The 21,599-nt window shown below is 36.4% G+C and overlaps 2 protein-coding genes across 2 annotated transcripts; both read left to right on the plus strand.

Annotated features, from left to right (window-relative positions):
• Positions 1 to 2,943: 2,943 nt before the first annotated feature.
• Positions 2,944 to 3,879, plus strand: LOC140613392 (olfactory receptor 5L1-like). Its single transcript, XM_072791921.1, has one exon. The coding sequence runs from the start codon at positions 2,944 to 2,946 to the stop codon at positions 3,877 to 3,879; it is 936 nt and encodes a 311-aa protein (XP_072648022.1).
• Positions 3,880 to 10,312: 6,433 nt separating this feature from the next.
• LOC140613619 (olfactory receptor 5L1-like) lies at positions 10,313 to 11,272 on the plus strand. The gene has a single exon (XM_072792051.1). The coding sequence runs from the start codon at positions 10,313 to 10,315 to the stop codon at positions 11,270 to 11,272; it is 960 nt and encodes a 319-aa protein (XP_072648152.1).
• The last annotated feature ends 10,327 nt before the right edge of the window (positions 11,273 to 21,599 follow it).

The following is a 21,599-nucleotide window of genomic DNA, read 5'->3' on the forward strand; positions in this document are numbered from 1 at the left end:
AAAAATGTATGGAACTCATGTCTCTTCTAATTAGAGAATGTTCTAACAGGACTTCTATTTGTGTGCAGTTACTGTTTAAAATGCTTTTGTGTTTTAACATTTAGAAACAGTTAATGGTGAATTTAGAACAGTTTTCCCTGTCACATCAAACATGGGTGTGTATGAAAGAATACAGAATGAGCAAATGGTACCCCTCTTCTCTCTCTCTCTCTCTCTCTCTCTCTCTTTCTGTTTCCTCCTAACAGACCAGTTTCTGTCATGAAATCAAGAATTTATGATGATGGAGGAGCTCCCTTCATTGTCATAGTAATATGGAGGTTTGAATTTATGTGCCTGCCAGATGGTCTTGGACAGTCAGGACCTGTGAGCTCTCTCTGCTCAGAAAATGAGATGACTTCTTTTGGATTTGTTTTGGGGTTGCCATGAAATAGGTTCTCATTATCAGCCTAGAACTTTAGGAAGAAAATTTACCATGTTGATTTTCTTGTTGACTGAGAAGCAATCAAATAACTCAAATATTTTATTTTGTTTTGTTTCTGTAGTTGGTTGGGTGATGAAAAAAACATGACTTCAGGAAAGTGATATATTCCCACTTCTTTAAAGTTAGTTTAATATATGGAGAAAATACCAAGTTATTCTTCTAGTCCTGAGCGTCTTCCCTCAGTTTTCATTACACATATGTGTAGAAGTCATGAGTATATTCCTGCTGACTAGAAGGGAGGGCAGAGAATAAAATCCCTCAATGTTAGTTTGCCTTTTCTTTAAGGAAAGATCTTGCGGAGTCTCAATTCCCCTTGTATAGGATATACAGTGTAACTCTTTCTCCCAACCAATACAGAATCCGGGAGAGTTTTCACTTACCTCTTTTTTAATGTGGGTAAATTATAGATAGAACTCTATCATATGAATTCATACCTCTGGGTGGAACCTTTATTTACATCTACGTATATGCAGCAAGTGTACTATTTGGTGTTCTTTCTTTTTTTTTTTTTTTTTTTTTCAAATACCACCTCCAAGATGTAATCTTATTATTTTTTTATTATTTTCTTGGAGATTTTATTTATTTATTTGACAGAGAGAGACAGAGAGAGAGAGAGAGAGAGAAAGAAAACAAGCATAAGAAGGAGCAGCAAAGGGAGAGGGAGAAGCAGGCTCCCCACCGAGCAGGAAGCCAGATGCTGGGCTCAATTCCAGGACCTGAGATTAAGATCTGAGCCGAAGGCAGACGCTTAACTGACTGAGCCACCAAGGTGCCCCAAAAATGTAATTTTAAGTAGCATCATAATTTTATGTCTTAGATATGGTGGATCACAGTTTAACAATTACTCTATTTCTCAGAATTAACTTTTTCATTGTTAATATTATAAACAGGACTGCAATATAGTTTTGAACATAGTTATTCATGATTTTTTCAATAAACCTAAGTATTTTTTACAACAGCTTATTAAGAATAAAATCACTCATAAGAAATACCATATAGCTTTTATTGTTGTCAGGGTTAAGACTTTGGATGTATATTTCCATATTACATTCCAGAAAAAAAATGTATTTAAGAATCTTATCTTTTTTCTTTTTTTTTTAAGATTTTATTTATTTATTTATGAGAGACACACAGAGAAAAGCAGAGACATAGGCAGAGGGAGAAGCAGGCTCCAATGCAGGGAGCCTGATGTGGGACTCGATCCCAGGACTCCAGGATCACGCCCTGAGCTGAAGGCAGGAGCTTTAGCTGCCAAGCCACCCAGGGATCCCAAGAATCTTATCTTTTTTCTTAAGATTTTATTTATTTATTTGAGAGAGAGTGAGCATGAGAGATAGAAAGAGCACAAGCAGGGGGAGCAGTAGGCAGAAGGAAACGGAGAAGCAGACTCCCTGCCCAGCAGGGAGCCCAATGCAGGGCTTGATCCCTGGACTCCAGTATCATGACCCAAGTCAAAGGCAGACACACAACTGACTGAGTCACACAGGCACCCCTCAAGAGTTCTATCTCTTTGAGTCTATGTTAGCATAGATCATTACTGTGGTAATTGATTAAACCACTTAATTTGATAGGTAAAACTCTCACTTTCAAAGTGTAATTCATTTATATATATTTATATATATATATAAATATAACCTCTTATTACAGTAAGTATACTATATCTATATATAGATATAGTATTTTATATATATATATATATATATAACCTCTTACTATGGGTTTCTTTCTTTCTTCCTTTTTTTTCCCCCAAAGATTTTATTTATTCATGAGAGACACGCAGAGAGAGGCAGAGACATAGACAGGGAAAAGCAGGATCCTCGCAGGGAGCCCCATGTGGGACTCGATCCCCATACTGGAGATCACTCCCTGAACCAAAGGCAGAGGCTCAACTGCTGAGCCACCCAGGTGCCACTCAAAGTACATTTTATCTCTCTTGTTTCATAATTCAAAATTTAAAGGTTTTTTGTGAGCCACAAACCTCAAAAACTTGGTCACACTTTTCCAAAATGGACTATTAGAAAGCTTTGTTTCAAACTTCTGTTCCTGATACGCTCCAATAAAAAAAAAAAAATGTTTTAGAGAATCACAGTAGGTGTCACTGGGCTGGATAGAGCTTATTAAGTTTCTGCAGAGAACAGAGCTAATTTCTGTGGGGTTTTGAAATATATCACTGAATCTATTTTATCTTCTATCAAACAACTTAATCATTTCAATGTTCTGTGATAGGTAAAAGTTGGTTCATTAAATTTTTCTACTGATGCTGAAGTCAATTTTGATCTGTGGGATCCACTGAGACATTTAACATTTTGAATTAACAACTGTGTTTCTGTTCTATCTTATAAATACAGTATTTGATATCAATTTTATATTTTTCTGAAGTTAATATTAGCCCATTTTGTCCTCCCATTTTAGAAGACACAAAAGCTTAACATTTCGTTCTGTAAGGCTGACATACGGCAGAAATGGGGGAAGAGAACTGCACCAGTGTAACAGAGTTCATTCTGCTTGGATTAGCAGATGCCCCAGAGCTGAGAGTCTTCCTCTTCCTGCTGTTTCTTCTCATCTATGGAGTCACGGTTTTGGGAAATCTGGGCATGATCGCAGTGATTCAGGTCAGCTCTCAGCTTCACACTCCCATGTACTTTTTCCTCAGCCACTTGTCCTTTGTGGATTTTTGCTACTCCACGATCATCGTGCCAAAGATGCTGCCCAATATCTTAAACAGGGACAAAGCCATCTCCTTCCTCGGTTGCATGGTGCAGTTCTATTTATTTTGTACTTATGCAATCACTGAGGTCTTCCTGTTGGCTGTGATGGCCTATGACCGCTTCGTGGCCATCTGCAACCCACTGCTGTACATGGTCACCATGTCCCGGAATCTCTGTATGGAGCTGGTGTCCTGTTGCTACCTCTGTGGGACGGCCTGTTCTCTGATCCACTTGTGTTTAGCCCTTCAGATCCCATCCTATAGATCAAATGTGATTAACCACTTCTTTTGTGATCTACCCCCTCTCTTATCTCTTGCTTGCTCTGATGTCACTATGAATGAACTGTTGCTGTACATCGTGGCCACCTTCAACGAGCTCACCACCATCCTGATCATCCTTACCTCCTATTTGCTGATTCTCATCACCATCCTGAGGATGCGCTCTGCAGAGGGAAGGCGCAAAGCCTTTTCCACCTGTGCCTCCCACCTCACAGCCATCCTTGTCTTCCATGGAACAATCCTTTTCATTTATTGTCGGCCGGGTTCGGGCAACAGTATGGATGCTGACAAGGTGGCCACAGTGTTCTACACCATAGTGATTCCCATGCTGAACCCCCTCATCTATAGTCTGAGGAATAAGGATGTGAAAGAAGCTCTCAGAAAAGTGGTGAGCTCCAAAATGTTTTCCTAGAAAATCTTTTCTTAGCAGGACTCAGAGTCCCAAAGTGGAGGCTGGTGGACACATGAATGGGTGGGTTGTAATGTTGGAGTGGAGGGAAGAGCCAGGATGTAGGTGGTTCTGAGTGATCCTTTTTGATTCACTTGCCTTTGTGCCTCTTCAATTTGCTTCCAGGTTAGGACTGACCACATTTCAAACTTGAAGCCTACTTCTTTGCTTTCCTTCAATCTAGTGTCTTAAATGGATATGAGTAATGCATTCTTCAGACACCTTTAGTTTGCTCTAAAACCTTCATGAAATTAATGAAGAACACTTGAGGATAACACTTTCTTTCAGTACCTATTATGGAACTTTGGTCTTTTCCAAAGTTGAATTTTTCTTAGTTTACAATGAAGTGCACATCTTTCTCCAATAGTTTATGTACAGAATGAGATTTCCACATGCATATGGGTCTATAATATGCTTGTATCTTTTTTTAAGATTTATTGCCTATTTCTTCTTTTTGTTATTATATTTGCTGCCGTTGCAATGTCCAGTGATTTTGGAACTTCAGATATGATCTCATTTGAAAATATGGAGATGGTACTAATGATGAGTTCCCATGAATGTTAAGAAAATTAAATTACATGTCATATGCAAAGAGACTGGAATGATTTCTGGGACACAATTATTTCCTCACTGTTCCTCTTTCCCTCCTCCTCCCTGTCTTATATTTCATATTTACTGTCTGTTTCATATATATACACACATATATAGGAGTGTGGATATATTACAGATAATGCATATAAATAAAAATATATATAATATAAATATAAATAAATAGATATATTTATATATATAAAATCTCTACACAGAGATATACTTGACACAGTGAGTAACCATTTCCATGGTAACTACATCTCTGACTTAGGTCCCTTGTCACACTTTATTTTTTTGCTTGTTTATTTATTTTGAATCTTCATCTAACTCTCCTTTGTGGAAAAATGCTGTCACTGCTAAGAGGAATTTCAACCTTTTTGTAGAACACACGAATATTTCATTTTCAAGCCAAATTATGGAAGGAGCCCAAATGTCCTTCACCTGAATAATGGACAAAGAAAATATGGTATACACATATAATGGACTATTACTCAACCATCAGAAAAGATGAAATCTTGCCATTTACCATGGTGCAAATGAGACTAGAGAGGATTATGCTAAACAAAATAAGTCATCGGAGAAAGAAAAATACCATATGATTTTACTCATATGTGGCTTTAACAAACAAAACAGGTGAACATAGGGGGAAAAAAGGAGATTCAAACCAGAAAACAGACCCTTAACTATAGAGAATAAATTGGGGGTTGCTGGAGGGGGGGATGGATTAAATGGGTGATGGTTATTAAGAAGGGAGAGGGAAAGAGAGAATCTCAAGTTGACTCAGTAGTAAGAACAGAGCCAGATTTGGGATTCAATCCTAGAACTCTGAGATCATGACCTGAGCCTATATCAAGAGTATATAGCTTAACTGACTAGGCCAACCAGATGTCTCTTAAATGTGTTTATAAATTAACAGTCATTTTTTAATTATAATCTAAACAAGTAATCAAACCTAAATTATTGTGAGAGTTAGGAAGGATTAATTTTTTCCAGTACTAGTACTATTTATTATAAGACGGCCAAATAGATATGGGTTCCTAATTTTCACGAATTTTATGATATCATGTTTATCTTTTTTCTTTTTTTATGTTTATCTTTTTTTATCTTTAGTTTTGCTTGATATACTTATATATCTTTTGTTCTGTACTCCATTTATGGATAAATACCAAATTAGTTCAGAAAATTATTAAGAGAAAAAATACTAGCTGTTTTTGTTGAGGATAAAATACAAACTGCACAATAATGCTTTATTGCTTAATGAAACAATTTGGGAAGGTGATGTGATTTTAAATTTATACTAAGAAATTAAAATGAACTTCATTTCAGAAATTTTGATATATATTATATCCCACATTATTTTACATAATCACATATATGACACTGTCTTCCTTTAAACATTGTCACTTACTTGATTTGAACTCAACTTGGAACACTTGTAGAAAAGTATCAGAAATGTTACATTGCTCCTGATTGGTGTCAATGATGAAAATGAAAATCAACTATGAAATTTTAATAGACGCTTCCTAATGTTTGCAAATAAATTTAGGTCTTTAAATAACTACATAAGAAAAGAGGAAAACTCTTAAAACTAGATGCTTCAATTCCACATTAAGAAACTAAAAAAAAAAAAAGTAGAAGAACAAAGGAAGCTTTTTACAGACTAGAACACAAGCCAATTAAGTAGGAAGATGAAAAAAGAGATGGATGAGTTTGTACTGTGAAAAGACTAATATAATTGACAACATTTTAGCTAGAATTGCTAAGAAAACAAGAAACAAGAAACAAAATTTGCACAATCATTAAGGATAGCAAACTTGAATAAATTAAAATGAGTGTATGAATAGTATAAACAATTTTGTACCAACAATTTAGTCAACTTAGATGATACAAACTCGAAAATGATCAATTTACCTAACCTGACAATCGAAGGAACAGAAAATCTGAATGGATATGTAATGATAAATTCAATTTGTAATGAAGATATTCCCTCACTCCCCCTACCAATATCCAGACACAGATCACTTCAGCAGTTGCTTTTTCTAAGTAAGTATATAAGCAATATCACCAATTATTAATTACTTCATTTAGAAGATAGAATACATGATGCTCTTTCCAGTTCCTGTGAGTATGCCAGTATTCCCCTGACACCAAAGCCAAACAAAGACAATGTAGGAAAGAAAACACAAATCAATATTCCTCATGGATATAAATACAAGAATTCTCAACAAAATATTCTATCCAATAGCAAAATAAAATAAATGGAATAAAACATATAAAAGAATTATGAACAATGATTAAGTCAAATTTATCCCAGAAATGAAGATTGGTTGAACATAGGACAGACAATGCAATATGTCACTTACATAGAAAAACAGGCAACAAAAATCACATGGTCACCTTAGAGGTACAGAAAAATTATCTGACATCAATCAACACCCATTCAAGTCAAAACTTACCAGTAAGGTAGAAATGGAGGAAATTACACTAATCTATGCAGGATGCCTACTCTCAGTGCTCACAGACAGATTGAGAGATTAATAGATTGGTAAATATACATAGAAAGATAGATACACAGATTAATAAATCAATCAGTCCACCTATTGGTCATAAAGATATGATTAAATTGTTTTATTCACATTATCCATGATTCTTTAAAAAGAAAATCCTAGGCAATTCTCTCTCTCACACACACACACACACACACACACACACACACAGACATGCATGCACTCACCCTACTAGAAGTATTAGGATGAATAAATGAATTCTTCATGATAAAAAAAAAGCATCAATATGCCAAAATTATCTTATTTCTTCATAGTACCAAAATAAAATCCCAAACTAAAACTAAGAAAAAGTTTTCTTGAAAATTCCAGAAAGATTACAATGCTGAGAAATATATAACAAAAGACTCCTACTGAGAACCTGAAAATTAGAAAATGTAATTGGTACTAACATATGGTGAGCATATACTTCAGCATAATAGAACTGAGAGTCCAAAAGTAAAGATATTTATGGTTGATTGATTCTGACAACCTGTCCAGGCAGTCTCCTGGGGATGGATAGTCTTTTCCATGAATGGTGATGAGCAATGGATATTCTTTTTTTTTTTATTTTAAAGATTTTATTTATTTATTTGAGACAGAGTGAGTGCTCATGAGTGAGGGAGAGGGGTAAAGGGAGAGGGAGAGGCAGACCTTTCCTCGCAACTTATTTTGAATTTATCCAAGTGGCAACTGTCTGTGTCTCCATCATCTCCTACGTAAGATTGGCATGAAACCCAGAACTCTCGCCTGGCTCGTTACTATGAAACTAAAAGGATTTAATACTTGCATAATATTTAGTCTAGGTTACAATACAAAACAAGGGCTCAATAAGCGTGAACTATCATATAGTTTTCTGACAAGTTAGATCACTACTTTTATAGTATTTAAAGGAATTCTGATGTGGCATTGGTCACTGTGTCCTACAGGAATCCAGGGGATTCTATCAAGTTATAAGAAAGAAAGAATTCCCAAGAAATAGTCACATTTTTTCATAATGGCCTTATAAGCTGTGTCCCACACACATATGACATTGAGATGTAATCACATGGCACCATGAAATCTGTCTGGAAAGAGGCATGTTTGCTTTTGAGCAGTTGTTTCCCAAGTTGGGATAATTTAAACAATAAATCTCCTGATGCTATGCCATAGAGAGTAATTATTAGTTGTGTTGTATCACATGTAGTCTCAGCTTCATTTTTATATATTTTGTTATTCCATAGAGATTAGTAATTGTTTGGGGGCCTAAGGAGCTCATTCTCTACATAGAAGTCTCTGTCTGATGTACACGTCTTAGCGTCTTCAGCACCAGGGAGAAAACGTCTGTCACTCAGGTCTGTTAGCTAGAACTAGGCTCCGGTTACTTGAAAATAGAAATGTCAACAGTTATTTTAAAAATGTATGGAGCTCATGTCTCTTCTAATTAGAGAATGTTCTAACAGGACTTCTATTTGTGTGCAGTTACTGTTTAAAATGCTTTTGTGTTTTAACATTTAGAAACAGTTAATGGTGAATTTAGAACAGTTTTCCCTGTCACATCAAACATGGGTGTGTATGAAAGAATACAGAATGAGCAAATGGTACCCCTCTTCTCTCTCTCTCTCTTTCTGTTTCCTCCTAACAGGCCAGTTTCTGTCATGAAATCAAGAATTTATGATGATGGAGGAGCTCCTTTCATTGTCATAGTAATGTGGAGGTTTGAATTTATGTGCCTCCCAGATGGTCTTGGACAGTCAGGACCTGTGAGCTCTCTCTGCTCAGAAAATGAGATGACTTCTTTTGGATTTGTTTTGGGGTTGCCATGAAATAGGTTCTTATTATCAGCCTAAAACTTTAGGAAGAAAATTTACCACGTTGACTTTCCTGTTTAACTGGGACTCAGAAAAATATCTCAGGTATTTCATTTTGTTTTGCTTTTGTTTTGGGTTTGTTTATGTTCCTGACAAAAAAAGTAAAAAAATGAAAAAAACATGACTTCAGGAAAGTGATATATTCCCACTTCTTTAAAGTTAGTTTAATATATGGAGAAAATACCAAGTTATTCTTCTAGTCCTGAACTTCTTCCCTCATTTTTCAGTATAAATATGTGTAGAACTCATGAATGTATTCCTGCTGACTAGAAAGGAGGGCAGAGAATAGAATCCCTCAATGCCTGTTTGCCTTTTCTTTAAGGAAAGATTTCAGCGGTAGACCCCACTGCATTCAGTACATTAATTAAGCACTTTTCCTAGCCAACTAATTAGAGAACTTGCAAGAATTTTCAGGCACCTCTCTTATGGTTAAAGGATTAATATTTCAGTTATAGCAAAATAAAAAAAAATATTGGTAGACAGATCTATCAATTTCTATATGTACATCTATATTTACATCGAAATATGTACACTAAGCAGACTATTTGATATCCTGTTTGTTTTTTAATCACCAACCAGCATGATAATTTTGTCCTAAATACTGCAGTTGAACGATTGCTCTATATCTGATCATTAAAATTTTCCATTGTCAACATTAAAAACAGTACTCCAATGTAATTTTTTCACAATTTTATTGATGTAATTAAATATTCCTAACAATAGCTTATTAAGAATGAAATCTCTCATAAAATATATAGCTTTTAGTGTTGTCAAGATTGAGACTTTATTACTGTAGATCATTACAAAGACAATTGATTACATGACTTTGTTAATTTGGTATGTAAAACTTTCATTTTCATGGTATATTTTAAATTTCTTGCTTCATAATTCAAAATTTAAAAGGATTTTGTGACCTCAAAAACTTGATCACACTCCCCAAAAATGGAACATTAGAAAACTTTGCTTCAATATATGTTCCTGAGAGACTCAGTGGAAAAACGAAAATATATGTTTAACAGCATCTTAGTAGGTGATACTGTGCTGGATGATCTTTTAAGGTTTTTCAGAGAACAGAGATTCTTTTCTCCATGGCTTTGAAAAGTATCATTGAATACATTTTAAAATCCACCAAATAATCAAACATAGTTAATCATCTCAATGTATTATGATAAAGACTGGAATCATTTAAGTTTTTTAATGTTTATGCTGATACTGAAGTCAATTTTGATCTGTGGGATCCACTGAGACACTTAATAATTTGAATTACTTGATAACTAACTGTGTTTCTGTTCTATCTTATAAATACAGTATTTGATATCAATGTTATATTTTCTGAAGTTAATATTAGCCCATTTTTGTCCTCCCATTTTAGAAGACACAAAAGCTTAACATTTCGTTCTGTAAGGCTGACATATGGCAGAAACGGGGGAAGAGAACTGCACCAGTGTGACAGAGTTCATTCTGCTTGGATTAGCAGATGCCCCAGAGCTGAGAGTCTTCCTCTTCCTGCTGTTTCTTCTCATCTATGGAGTCACGGTTTTGGGAAATCTGGGCATGATCGCAGTGATTCAGGTCAGCTCTCAGCTTCACACTCCCATGTACTTTTTCCTCAGCCACTTGTCCTTTGTGGATTTTTGCTACTCCACGATCATCGTGCCAAAGATGCTGCCCAATATCTTAAACAGGGACAAAGCCATCTCCTTCCTCGGTTGCATGGTGCAGTTCTATTTATTTTGTACATGTGTGGTAACTGAGGTCTTCCTGTTGGCTGTGATGGCCTATGACCGCTTCGTGGCCATCTGCAACCCACTGCTGTACATGGTCACCATGTCCCAGAATCTCTGTATGGAGCTGGTGTCCTGCTGCTACCTCTGTGGGACGGCCTGTTCTCTGATCCACTTGTGTTTAGCCCTTCAGATCCCATCCTATAGATCAGATGTGATTAACCACTTCTTTTGTGATCTACCCCCTCTCTTATCTCTTGCTTGCTCTGATGTCACTATGAATGAACTCATGGTGTCCATCGTGGCCACCTTCAACGAGATCATCACCATCATGATCATCCTCACCTCCTATTTGCTGATTCTCATCACTATCCTGAGGATGCGCTCTGCAGAGGGAAGGCGCAAAGCCTTTTCCACCTGTGCTTCTCACTTCACAGCCATCCTTGTCTTCCATGGAACAATCCTTTTCAATTATTGTCGGCCCAGTTCTGGCAACAGTATGGATACTGACAAGGTGGCCACGGTGTTCTACACCATAGTGATTCCCATGCTGAACCCTCTCATCTATAGTCTGAGGAACAAGGATGTGAAAGAAGCTCTCAAGAAAGTATTGCGATCTAGAGTACCCTTTGAAAAACTATTTTCTTGACAAGACTCAGAGTTTCACCAAAAACTTTTAATGAGTGGCTGATTTGGGGTGGATGTGAAATAAAAATAAAATAACGAAAGAAAAATAAAGAAAGAAAGAAAAATATGAAAGAAAAACAAAGTAGGGAATAATTCCATGAGCTGGAGGACTTATGCCTGCTTTTTGAATTTCCACTTGATTATCTTATTAAGCCATATATTATCTCTTTTATGAATAATTCATATACATTTAGTGGCTTTGTTGCCCTTATCCAATCTTTAATTGATTTTTAAGATTTATTTATTTATTTGTGAGAGACACAGAGAGAGAGAGAGGCAGAGAGACACAGTCAGAGGGAGAAGCAAGCTCCCTGCAGGGAGCCCGATTTGGGATTGAATCTCAGGACCCTGGGATCAGGACCTGAGCCAAAAGCAGACACTCAACCACTGAGCCACCCAGGTGCCCCAATCTCTAATTGTTTTCAATGGGTTTGGGTTGGTATTGTTAGACTCAATATCTTGGTTTGAGATGACTTCAATATATTTCTAACAAAGTGCACATAGATAGACATGTATTTTCATCATCATTAAAGCATTCAGCCTTTTTTTTACTAAATTGACTTAATTTCTTTTAATATGCAATGAGTGTACATCTGCCTGATATTAATGTTTTTAAATGAAAATTTAGAGTAAAATTTCTGTGTATTAATTTTTGTTTTTAATTACTTTTTCCAACACTATATTATAACTTTAGAACTCTTTTTTAAAATTTTTAAAGAGTTTATTTATTTAATTTTTTTTAATTGGAGTTCAATTTGAACTTTAGAACTCTTACAACTTCTTTTAGGGAGATTAAGAAGCACGAACTGCTAGTTATAAAATAAATAATTCACTGGGATGGATAGTACAGTAAAGGGAATACAGTCAATAATATAATAATCTTGTGTGTTGATGAATGATAAGCACATTTATCACGGAAGCATTGTGTAATGTACATGATTGTCAAATCACGATGTTGTACCCCTGAAACTAATATAACATTGTATGTCAGCTATACTTTAATAAAATAGTTAAAAAAACTTTCTCATATTTTTTCATAAGATTTCCATGAAAATTAAATGATGTATCATAAATTCTTAACACTATATATGGTATAAGTGACTAATAAAGTATTTGCTGTTATTACTATTGTTACTTTTAGTTTTTTTTTGTTACTTTTAGTTTTACCTTTTGTTATTTATTCTATCTTAAATCTTGATCAAATAAGTATATCATGTATTTGATGCCTTACCTTTATTAAGTTTATGTTTTTGTTAATATTTTTTTTTGTTTTGCCTGATATTATTTTAGGCATTTACTATATTTTCAAGTCTATTACATTTTAAACCTATTGATTGCATTAGTTTCATATGGCTTCTGAAAAAAATTACTATAAATTTGATGGCTTAAAACAATAGATTTTTATTCTCTTACAGTTCTTGAGGGAAAAATTTGAAATCACTGTCACTGGGCCAAAATCAATGTGCCAGCTGAGGGGAAAATGCTTTTCTTAGCTCTTCCAGTTTCTGGGGGGCCACAGGCATTCTTTGGCTTGTAGTTGTATTACTTCAGTCTTCAAGGTTTGCATCCTCAGACTTCTCTGCTCTCCATCTTTCCTACATTTTCTCGTGTGTGTGTGTGTGTGTGTGTGTGTGTGTGTGTGTGTGTGAAATAGTCTCCCTTTTTCTTGTAAGGTCACCTGTGAAGGAATTTACACCCCACCAGGTAATCTTTAAGATCTCCTGATCTTAAGATCTTTTCCCTAATCATATCTGCAAACAACCTTCCCCCAAATAAGGTGGCATTTACAGTTTCCAGAGATTAGAATTTGATATATATAAAAGTCCATTTTCAAACTTAACATACCTACCTTTTATTTATTTTTTTTTAAAGATTTTATTTATTTATTCATGAGAGACAGAGAGAGAGGCAGAAACACAGGCAGAGGGAGAAGCAGGCTTCCTGAAAGAGTCCGATATGGGACTTGATCTGGGATCCTGTGATCATGCCCTGGGCCAAAGACAGATGCTCAACTGCTGAGCCACCCAGCCATCCCAACATACCCGCCTTTTAAAGGCTGAAGTATGATTCGTTATTCCTGCATCCCTGCAATGTTAATATTTCATTTGTTTTCTCACTTTCTCAGGATTTCAATCTATATTAATTATTGTTTATATTTTTATTGAGATCACTTATTTTAAGTAACATATGTCCTTGTTGGTTTAGTGAAGTAAGATGGGCCCTAGACTTGGGATTAAACAGGTGGGTTCAGATTCAGATCCTCAAGAGTGATTTGAGTAAAATAGTTAAACTTGCTTAACTTTGATTCTTTCAAATATAAACATGATAAGCTGCAAGCCTCATAGTTATCTCTGAACCTAAATGTAGTGACAAAAATAACTGCAAAAACCTGGCTCACAAAATGCACTGTTTCTAATGCTTCTTTTTTAAACTGTTATTTAAATTCAATTAATTAGCATAATATATTATTGGCCTCAGAGGTAGAGGTCAGTGATTTCCTAAAAAAATTTTTTTTGAGGGCAAGTTATTTAGAAGTATTCCAGTATACCTGCAAAGACATCTACTCGTTATTTCTTTTAATAAATTAATAAATAATAACTAATAGAATGGAGTTATGTAGTGCATATGATGAAAACATGGCTCTGTATTGCTTTTCAAATATTGTAAATGGAGTGAGATTTCCCACTCCCACATCACTCATGAGAGCTTGGATTTTAAAGTGAAGGTGAGAGAAACATCTTTTACCTTTGGTCTTCCAACTAGAATAGTTTCTCCACCTTGGCACTCTTGGCCTTTTGCTCTAGATAATCCTGTTCTATGTGTGAATTATGAGATGGCTAGCAGCATCTCTGGCCTCTACCCATTAGTTGCCTTTACCACCCATCCCCACATTTGTGATAGGCAGAGTGTCTCCCAACATTGCCAAATATCCCCTAGAGAGCAGAATCACCTGAGTTGGAGTCATTGGACACTAGCAGGCATCCATATACAAGAATTCTAGTCTCCTCAGAGGAAAGCTCAATATTGAGTTTCCCAGTGTTTGAAAAGCCTTTTCAGCATCCAGGAGCTGACAGTTTAGCCACTTAGTAACTTGATCTCTCTTCAGAATCTGCAATATCCCCTTCAGAGACCTTGGGTTTTAGGGCCTCAGGGATATAGGGTAGCTCACTTGAGCCTGGGTAACTACTTGTCTCCATATCCTAAGAAACAGACATAATTTTCATACCCAAAGACTGATTTGTTTTATTAACAAAAGGGAAGTCTGATTTACAGTCAGCTTCACAAAATGTTTCAAGTTTCTTTCTCCCTCCCAAAGTGACTCCATAGGTAACATCCCCAGTTATCTGGAGATAATCAAGTTACATTGAGTGCTTTGCAAACATATATGAAAAACAACCACTTAAATTTTATTTTATATTTATATAAATGGTTTGATTTCATTCATACAATCTGATCACACCCTCACTTGTAAACTATGGGAGTTGATATGTAATTCTTATTCTCTTACTAATTGCCTGTAAGTTTTCTGGTAGGGATTCAGCCGCTCCTATTCTTGGTAGTTCTCTCTACTTGCACTGTTGATTTGCAACCCTTTTGGGAGCTTCTCGTGTGTAATTAAAAACTGGCCCTTTATTTGTTTGTTTTTTTATTATTTTTTATTTTTTATTGGTGCCCAATTTGCCAACATATAGAATAACACCCAGTGCTCATCCCATCAAGTGCCCCCCTCAGTGCCCGTCACCCATTCACCCCCACCCCACCCCCAACCACCTCCCTTTCTACCACCCCTTGTTAGTTTCCCAGAGTTAGGAGTCTCTCATGTTCTGTCTCACTTTCTGATATTTCCCACTCATTTTTTCTCCTTTCCCCTTTATTCCCTTTCACTATTTTTTATATTCCCCAAATGAATGAGACCATATAATGTTTGTCCTTCTCCGATTGACTTATTTCACTCAGCATAATACCCTCCAATTCCATCCACGTTGAAGCAAATGGTGGGTATTTGTCGTTTTTAATGGCTGAGCAATATTCCATTGTATACATAGAACACATCTTTTTTATCCATTCATCTTTCGATGGACACCAAGGCTCCTTCCACAGTTTGGCTATTGTGGACATTGCTGCTAGAAATATCGGGGTGCAGGTGTCCCGGTGTTTCACTGCATCTGTATCTTTGGTGTAAATCCCCAGCAGTGCAATTGCTGGGTTGTAGGGCAGATCTATTTTTAACTCTTTGAGGAACCTCCACTCAGTTTTCCAGAGTGGCTGCACCAGTTCACATTCCCACTAACAGTGCAAGAGGGTTCCCCTTTCTCCGCATCCTCTCCGACATTTGTTGTTTCCTGCCTTGTTAATTTTCACCATTCTCACCGGTGTGAGGTGGTATCTCATTGTGGTTTTGATTTGTATTTCCCTGAAGGCAAGTGATGCGGAGCATTTTCTCATGTGCTTGTTGGCCATGTCTATGTCTTCCTTTGTGAGATTTCTTTTTATTTTTTTATTTTTAATAATAAGTTTATTTTTTATTGGTGTTCAATTTGCCAATATACAGAATAACACCCAGTGCTCATCCTGTCAAGTGCCCCCCTCAGTGCCCGCCACCCATTCACCCCCACCCCCACCCTCCTCCCCTTCCACCATCCCTAGTTCGTTTCCCAGAGAGGAGTCTCTCATGTTCTGTCTCCCTTTCTGATATTTCCCATCCATTTCTTCTCCCTTCCCCTCTATTCCCTTTCACTATCATTTATATTCCCCAAATGAATGAGACCATATAATGTTTGTCCTTCTCCGATTGACTTATTTCACTTAGCATAATACCCTCCAGTTCCATCCACGTCGAAGCAAATGAGATTTCTGTTCATGTCTTTTGCCCATTTCATGATTGGATTGTTCGTTTCTTGGGTGTTGCGTTTAATAAGTTCTTTATAAATCTTGGATACTAGCCCTTTATCTGATACATCATTTGCAAATATCTTTTCCCATTCTGTAGGTTGTCTTTTAGTTTTGTTGACTGTTTCTTTTGCTGTACAAAAGCTTCTTATCTTGATGAAGACCCAATAGTTCATTTTTGCTTTTGTTTCTCTTGCCTTCATGGATGTATTTTGCAAGAAGTTACTGTGGCCAAGTTCAAAAAAGGCGTTGCCTGTGTTCTTCTCTAGGACTTTGAAGAATAGAGAATCCAGAAGTGGACCCTCAACTTTATGGTCAACTAATATTCGACAAAGGAGGAAAGACTATCCACTGGAAAAAAGACGGTCTCTTCAATAAATGGTGCTGGGAAAACTGGACAGCCACATGCAGAAGAATAAAACTAGACCATTGTCTTACACCATACACAAAGATAAACTCAAAATGGATGAAAGATCTTAATGCGAGACAAGATTCCATCAAAATCCTGGCCCCTTTATTTGGAGGGCAGGGAGAGACTGGAAGAAAGAGGCAGGCCACTCTGGGTTGATAGGTACCAGTTTTATTAAACAAAGGGAATTTATATATGAGGCTTGCCTTGGACAACAACAAGACAAATGGATCCCTATGGATCCCTACACTGACTCATCAAATCCTAAAAGTTTGTAAAAAGACCCTAACTGTGTTCAGTCAACACCATGCAGGTATCTCTTTTTTTTAAATTTTATTTTTTTATCGGAGTTCAATTTGCCAACATACAGCATAACACCCAGTGCTCATCCCATCAAGTGCCCCCCTCAGAGCCTGTCACCCAGTCACCCCCACCCCCTGCTAACCTCCCCTTCCACCACCCCTTGTTCATTTCCCAGAGTTAGGAGTCTCTCATGTTCTGTCTCCCTCTCTGATATTTCGACTCATTTTTTTCTCCTTTCTCCTTTATTCCCTTTCACTATTTTTTATATTTCCCAAATGAATGAGACCATATAATGTTTGTCCTTCTCCGATTGACTTATTTCACTCAGCATAATACATTCCAGTTCCATCCATGTTGAAGCAAATGGTGGGTATTTGTTGTTTCTAATGGCTGAGTAATATTCCATTGTATATACAGATCACATCTTTATTCATTCATCTTTCTATAGACACCGAGGCTCCTTCCACAGTTTGGCTATTGTGGACATTCATGCAGGTATTCTTAATGCCATATCACTATCCCAAGCCTAAGTTCTTAGAGCAGCCTCTGGGAGGGGCAAAGGCAGGGAGAACCTACATTTCAAAGACAAGGGGGAAGGTGAGGACCCTCTGAATGCTGAGTCAGGTTCATGGGTTATTCTGTAGTCATGTCTTTTGATGATGTTCCCCAGCAGGCAACCAAAGGGATTTGACAAAGTGTTCACAGCCAGTCAGCAAGAGACACAGTGATTGGTTTCTGAGTAGTTAATGAACTAGTGACTTAACTGTGAGATTCTGCTGGAATTATTGGTAAAGAAGTTTCTTTTTATTGATAGTAATCCCCTGGCCATATAAAAACTCAAATCTGTTCGTTATTCTCTTTCCCAAGATAGATAGGTGATAGATAGATGACTGATAGATGATATAGATAGATAGATAGATAGATAGATAGATAGATAGATAATCTATACAACCCCTCCCTACACAAAAACACAAACGCACATCTAGTCTTATTTCTCTTCATGAGGCAACACATTGTCTCTAAATCTCATTTTCATGTCTACAATCATGCCACACAATTTCCAATCCTTGTGCAATTGCTTATGTTGCTTCTTTTACCATCTCTCATTCACTAATCTGTAGTTGGCAAAATTCTTAAATGTGCAGTGTAAGTTATCCGCTTTTCTGTTTTGCTACCTGGCATACACTTTCATAGAGTAGATGTAATTTTTAAAGTTTATTTATTTAAGGAATCTCCACTGCCACAGTGTGGATCGAACTCATGACCTTGAGATCAAGAGTTGCATGCTCATCAACTGAGCCAGCCACATGCTCCAAATAGATGTATTTATTAAAAAAAAAATTCTCTGATCTATTCTGGCCTTGGATGGCTAGAATTATACTAGTAAATAACACATATCAAAGTCATTAACTTCATTCATAATTGGTTTTCCACTGATACTTGAATTTCAAGGTCTCCTATGTTCAACAGCCAGATAGATATATTTTTGCTTCTTTCTAATTTATTCTCCTATCCTATCACCTCGGATAATACTCTGATAATTGTTTGATAAATTTCTCTGAGTTGGTTAAATCAAATTATTTTTCTTTTCTTTTTTTTAAGATTTTTATTTATTTATTCATGAGAGAAACAGAGAGAAGCAGAGACATAGGCAGAGGGAGGAGAAGCAGCCTCCATTCAGGGAGCCTGATGGGGGACTCGATCCTGGAACTGTGGGATCATGCCCTGAGTCGAAGGCAGACACTCAATCACTGAGCCACCCAGGCATCCCTAGTTAAATCAAATTAGACAGCAAATAACATAATAAAATTTTATACATAATAATCTGCCATTTCAAAACCAGAAACATATTTTTCTTTGATACATCCTCAACATGTAGAAAAACAAATTTCATCATTTCATTTTGTGTTGATTAACCAATTCCTCAGTAGAACTGTTTGTCACATATCTTTCCCACTGGGATTTGCATATGAGAGTGTATGTTCCTGGGATCCTAAGTGAGATCTGAAAGCTAACCTCAAAAGACTGGATGCAAAATATAAAAGGTCTTGTGTTAGCCTAAGAAACCAGTACCTTCCTAAAGGAGGCACAGATTTCTTCTATGAACACAAAAGGCCTGCCTAAATGGATTATGGAAAATGTTGCAATGGGTCAATTTTTTAACTCTCTAGCCATCAAATCTAATTTTTCCAATGAAAAATGAACTGACACTGACAACAGCGTAGCAAGCAGGAACATGAAAGAGAGATCTGGTACGTACTCTTCACATAATCCTGGGATATCAGAGTTGGACAGGTTTTTAAAGAGTTCATCTCATAGTCTTTTGTTTTACACCCAGGAAACTGATGTTTTGAGAATACACATGCCTAGAATAACACAGGTCTTAATCCTAAAGATATTTCCAACAAAAACAGCACTATCAACAACAACGAAGTACATTTAATGGATGGTTTTCTTAAGACAATCTTCAGCATCACTGGACTCTAATTAGAAATCTAACTATATACATAAACCACATCTTCTTTATCCACTCATCTTTCGATGGACACCGAGGCTCCTTCCACAGTTTGGCTATTGTGGACATTGCTGCTAGAAACATCGGGATGCAGGTGTCCCGGCGTTTCATTGCATCTGTATCTTTGGGGTAAATTCCCAACAGTGCAATTGCTGGGTCGTAGGGCAGGTCTATTTTTAACTCTTTGAGGAACCTCCACCACCAATAAAAAAAAAAAAAAAAGGGAAAAAAAATAAAAATAAAGTTCATAGACTTATACACCAAAAAGGAGAGGCAATTTTAAACATATATAATCAAAGAATATAATCAAGAAAAAATTTAAAAAAAAGAAATCTAACTATAAACAAAGTGTTCATTGCCTATTATCTTTTTTTAAGTTGAGCAGACTGAGATATAAATTAAGGCTAACTCAACTTGTATACCATATTACTTATTCTATCATGTGGTAATGTGTTGATACAAACAAGTATCAATACATAGGTAATAGGACTGGGGTAGGGTTAGGGGAGTGGCTTTGAGGAAACAAAAAAAAAGCATACATTCATTTTTGTTCTCACCTGCCAAGTGCATAGAACAGATTTGGCTCCTCTTCAGACTCTTCTTAATTTTTTTATCTTATATTCCTTTCCCCTGCTATTGTCCCAATGACATTCATATTTTTTTTTAATTTTGAAAGTCTTTTTCAGTCTTAAAGCATATAACATCCATGAAGATTATTACAAGTAAATAATCTCTATATAAATGGGTTTCTTCAGTACCTTTACTTCTATGGTTAGAAATAAGGCATTTGGTAGAAAATAGCTTCAGCAGTGACTGTTCTCCATGGCTCAGACACCAAGCTTATTTAAGCATTGTCCCTAAAGGTAAGCCCCTTTCTTTCATGTCTACTTTTTAATAGTCATTTTTCATGTTTCCCAAAAGAGTGAATAGCATGGCAAAGAAGCATTTTCATCCACCTTGCCTTTCTAGACACTGGCTATATATTTTTCTTTTCATAATAGTGGCATTGTTCCACTTTTAGGTCAACTGACAATCTTGCCTTTCATATTCGTCAATAGGAGCAGATGGGCTGTCACTCAATGACAGTCCATATTTTTTAAGGAGGATGCCATATGTATTTCAGGAAAGAAGAACTCCAAAGAGCTCCAAGATGCTTCTTTCTCCAGTTAACACTTTTTTTTTTTAAAGCAAAGTGTTTGGAGTGAGATGGAATATAGGAGATAAAAATGGGAATATATGTGAAAACTAAGTATTTTTAAAAGCTAAGCTTGTAGGGGACAGGAAAGAATTTAAGGGTTTAAGAACAGCAAAATAATACAAAATCTATTTTATACAGGTAAAAGCGGGATCCCTGGGTGGCGCAGCGGTTTGGCGCCTGCCTTCGCCCCAGGGCGCGATCCTGGAGACCCGGGATCGAATCCCACGTCGGGCTCCCGGTGCATGGAGCCTGCTTCTCCCTCTGCCTATGTCTCTGCCTCTCTCTCTCTCTGTGACTATCATAAATAAATAAAAATTAAAAAAAAATAAAATAAAAAAATATATACAGGTAAAAGCTCTCACAGTGGTTTATGGATACATTTTGGATCATGTTTGGAAGCAGGAAGGGAATTAATTAGAGGGAATTGGGACAATTAAGAGGTTCAATTGAGGAAAACGAGGGATGATGGAATAATGGAATGTCAGTGATGATAAGAAGGAAACATTGGATATTTGCCATGTTTTGCAGATTGAATCAATTGTTCTTGTTCAGTTTTTAGCTAGACAATGTTTCTTATTTGGACTATCAGTGGAGGTGGGAGAAATATATACCAAGATAGGGATAGAATAGGCATAAATTGTAGGAAGTGATGGTAATTACATTTTTGTTTTAAGCATGCTGAAATGCACATGTGCCTGCTTGATAGCTCTCTTTGAGTTGGACCCATGTTTTGGAATGGGTACGTGAAAATTATCACTATATATTTGGCATTGTAAGAAAAGGCACAGAATTATATAGGGAGAGTATATAATAGTGAGGAGAGAAGTAGGTTGAAAATGAAGCCCTAGGAAAGTGCCACCATGTATGAAGGAGGTTGAGAAGGACTGAAATCAAGAGAGAAATCTAGAAACTGAAAGATGAGGCGATGTTAAGAAGAAAGGAGAGATCAAAACTATTAATGGAATAGAGAAATA

Source organism: Canis lupus, chromosome 21 (genome assembly GCF_048164855.1).
Source record: "Canis lupus baileyi chromosome 21, mCanLup2.hap1, whole genome shotgun sequence".
Lineage (NCBI taxonomy): Eukaryota > Metazoa > Chordata > Mammalia > Carnivora > Canidae > Canis > Canis lupus.

What these genes read in the sequence shown, in the direction of transcription:
- LOC140613392 (XM_072791921.1), top strand. Translation starts at nt 2,944, where the DNA reads ATGGGGGAAGAGAACTGCACCAGTGTAACAGAGTTCATTCTGCTTGGA.
- LOC140613619 (XM_072792051.1), top strand. Translation starts at nt 10,313, where the DNA reads ATGGCAGAAACGGGGGAAGAGAACTGCACCAGTGTGACAGAGTTCATT.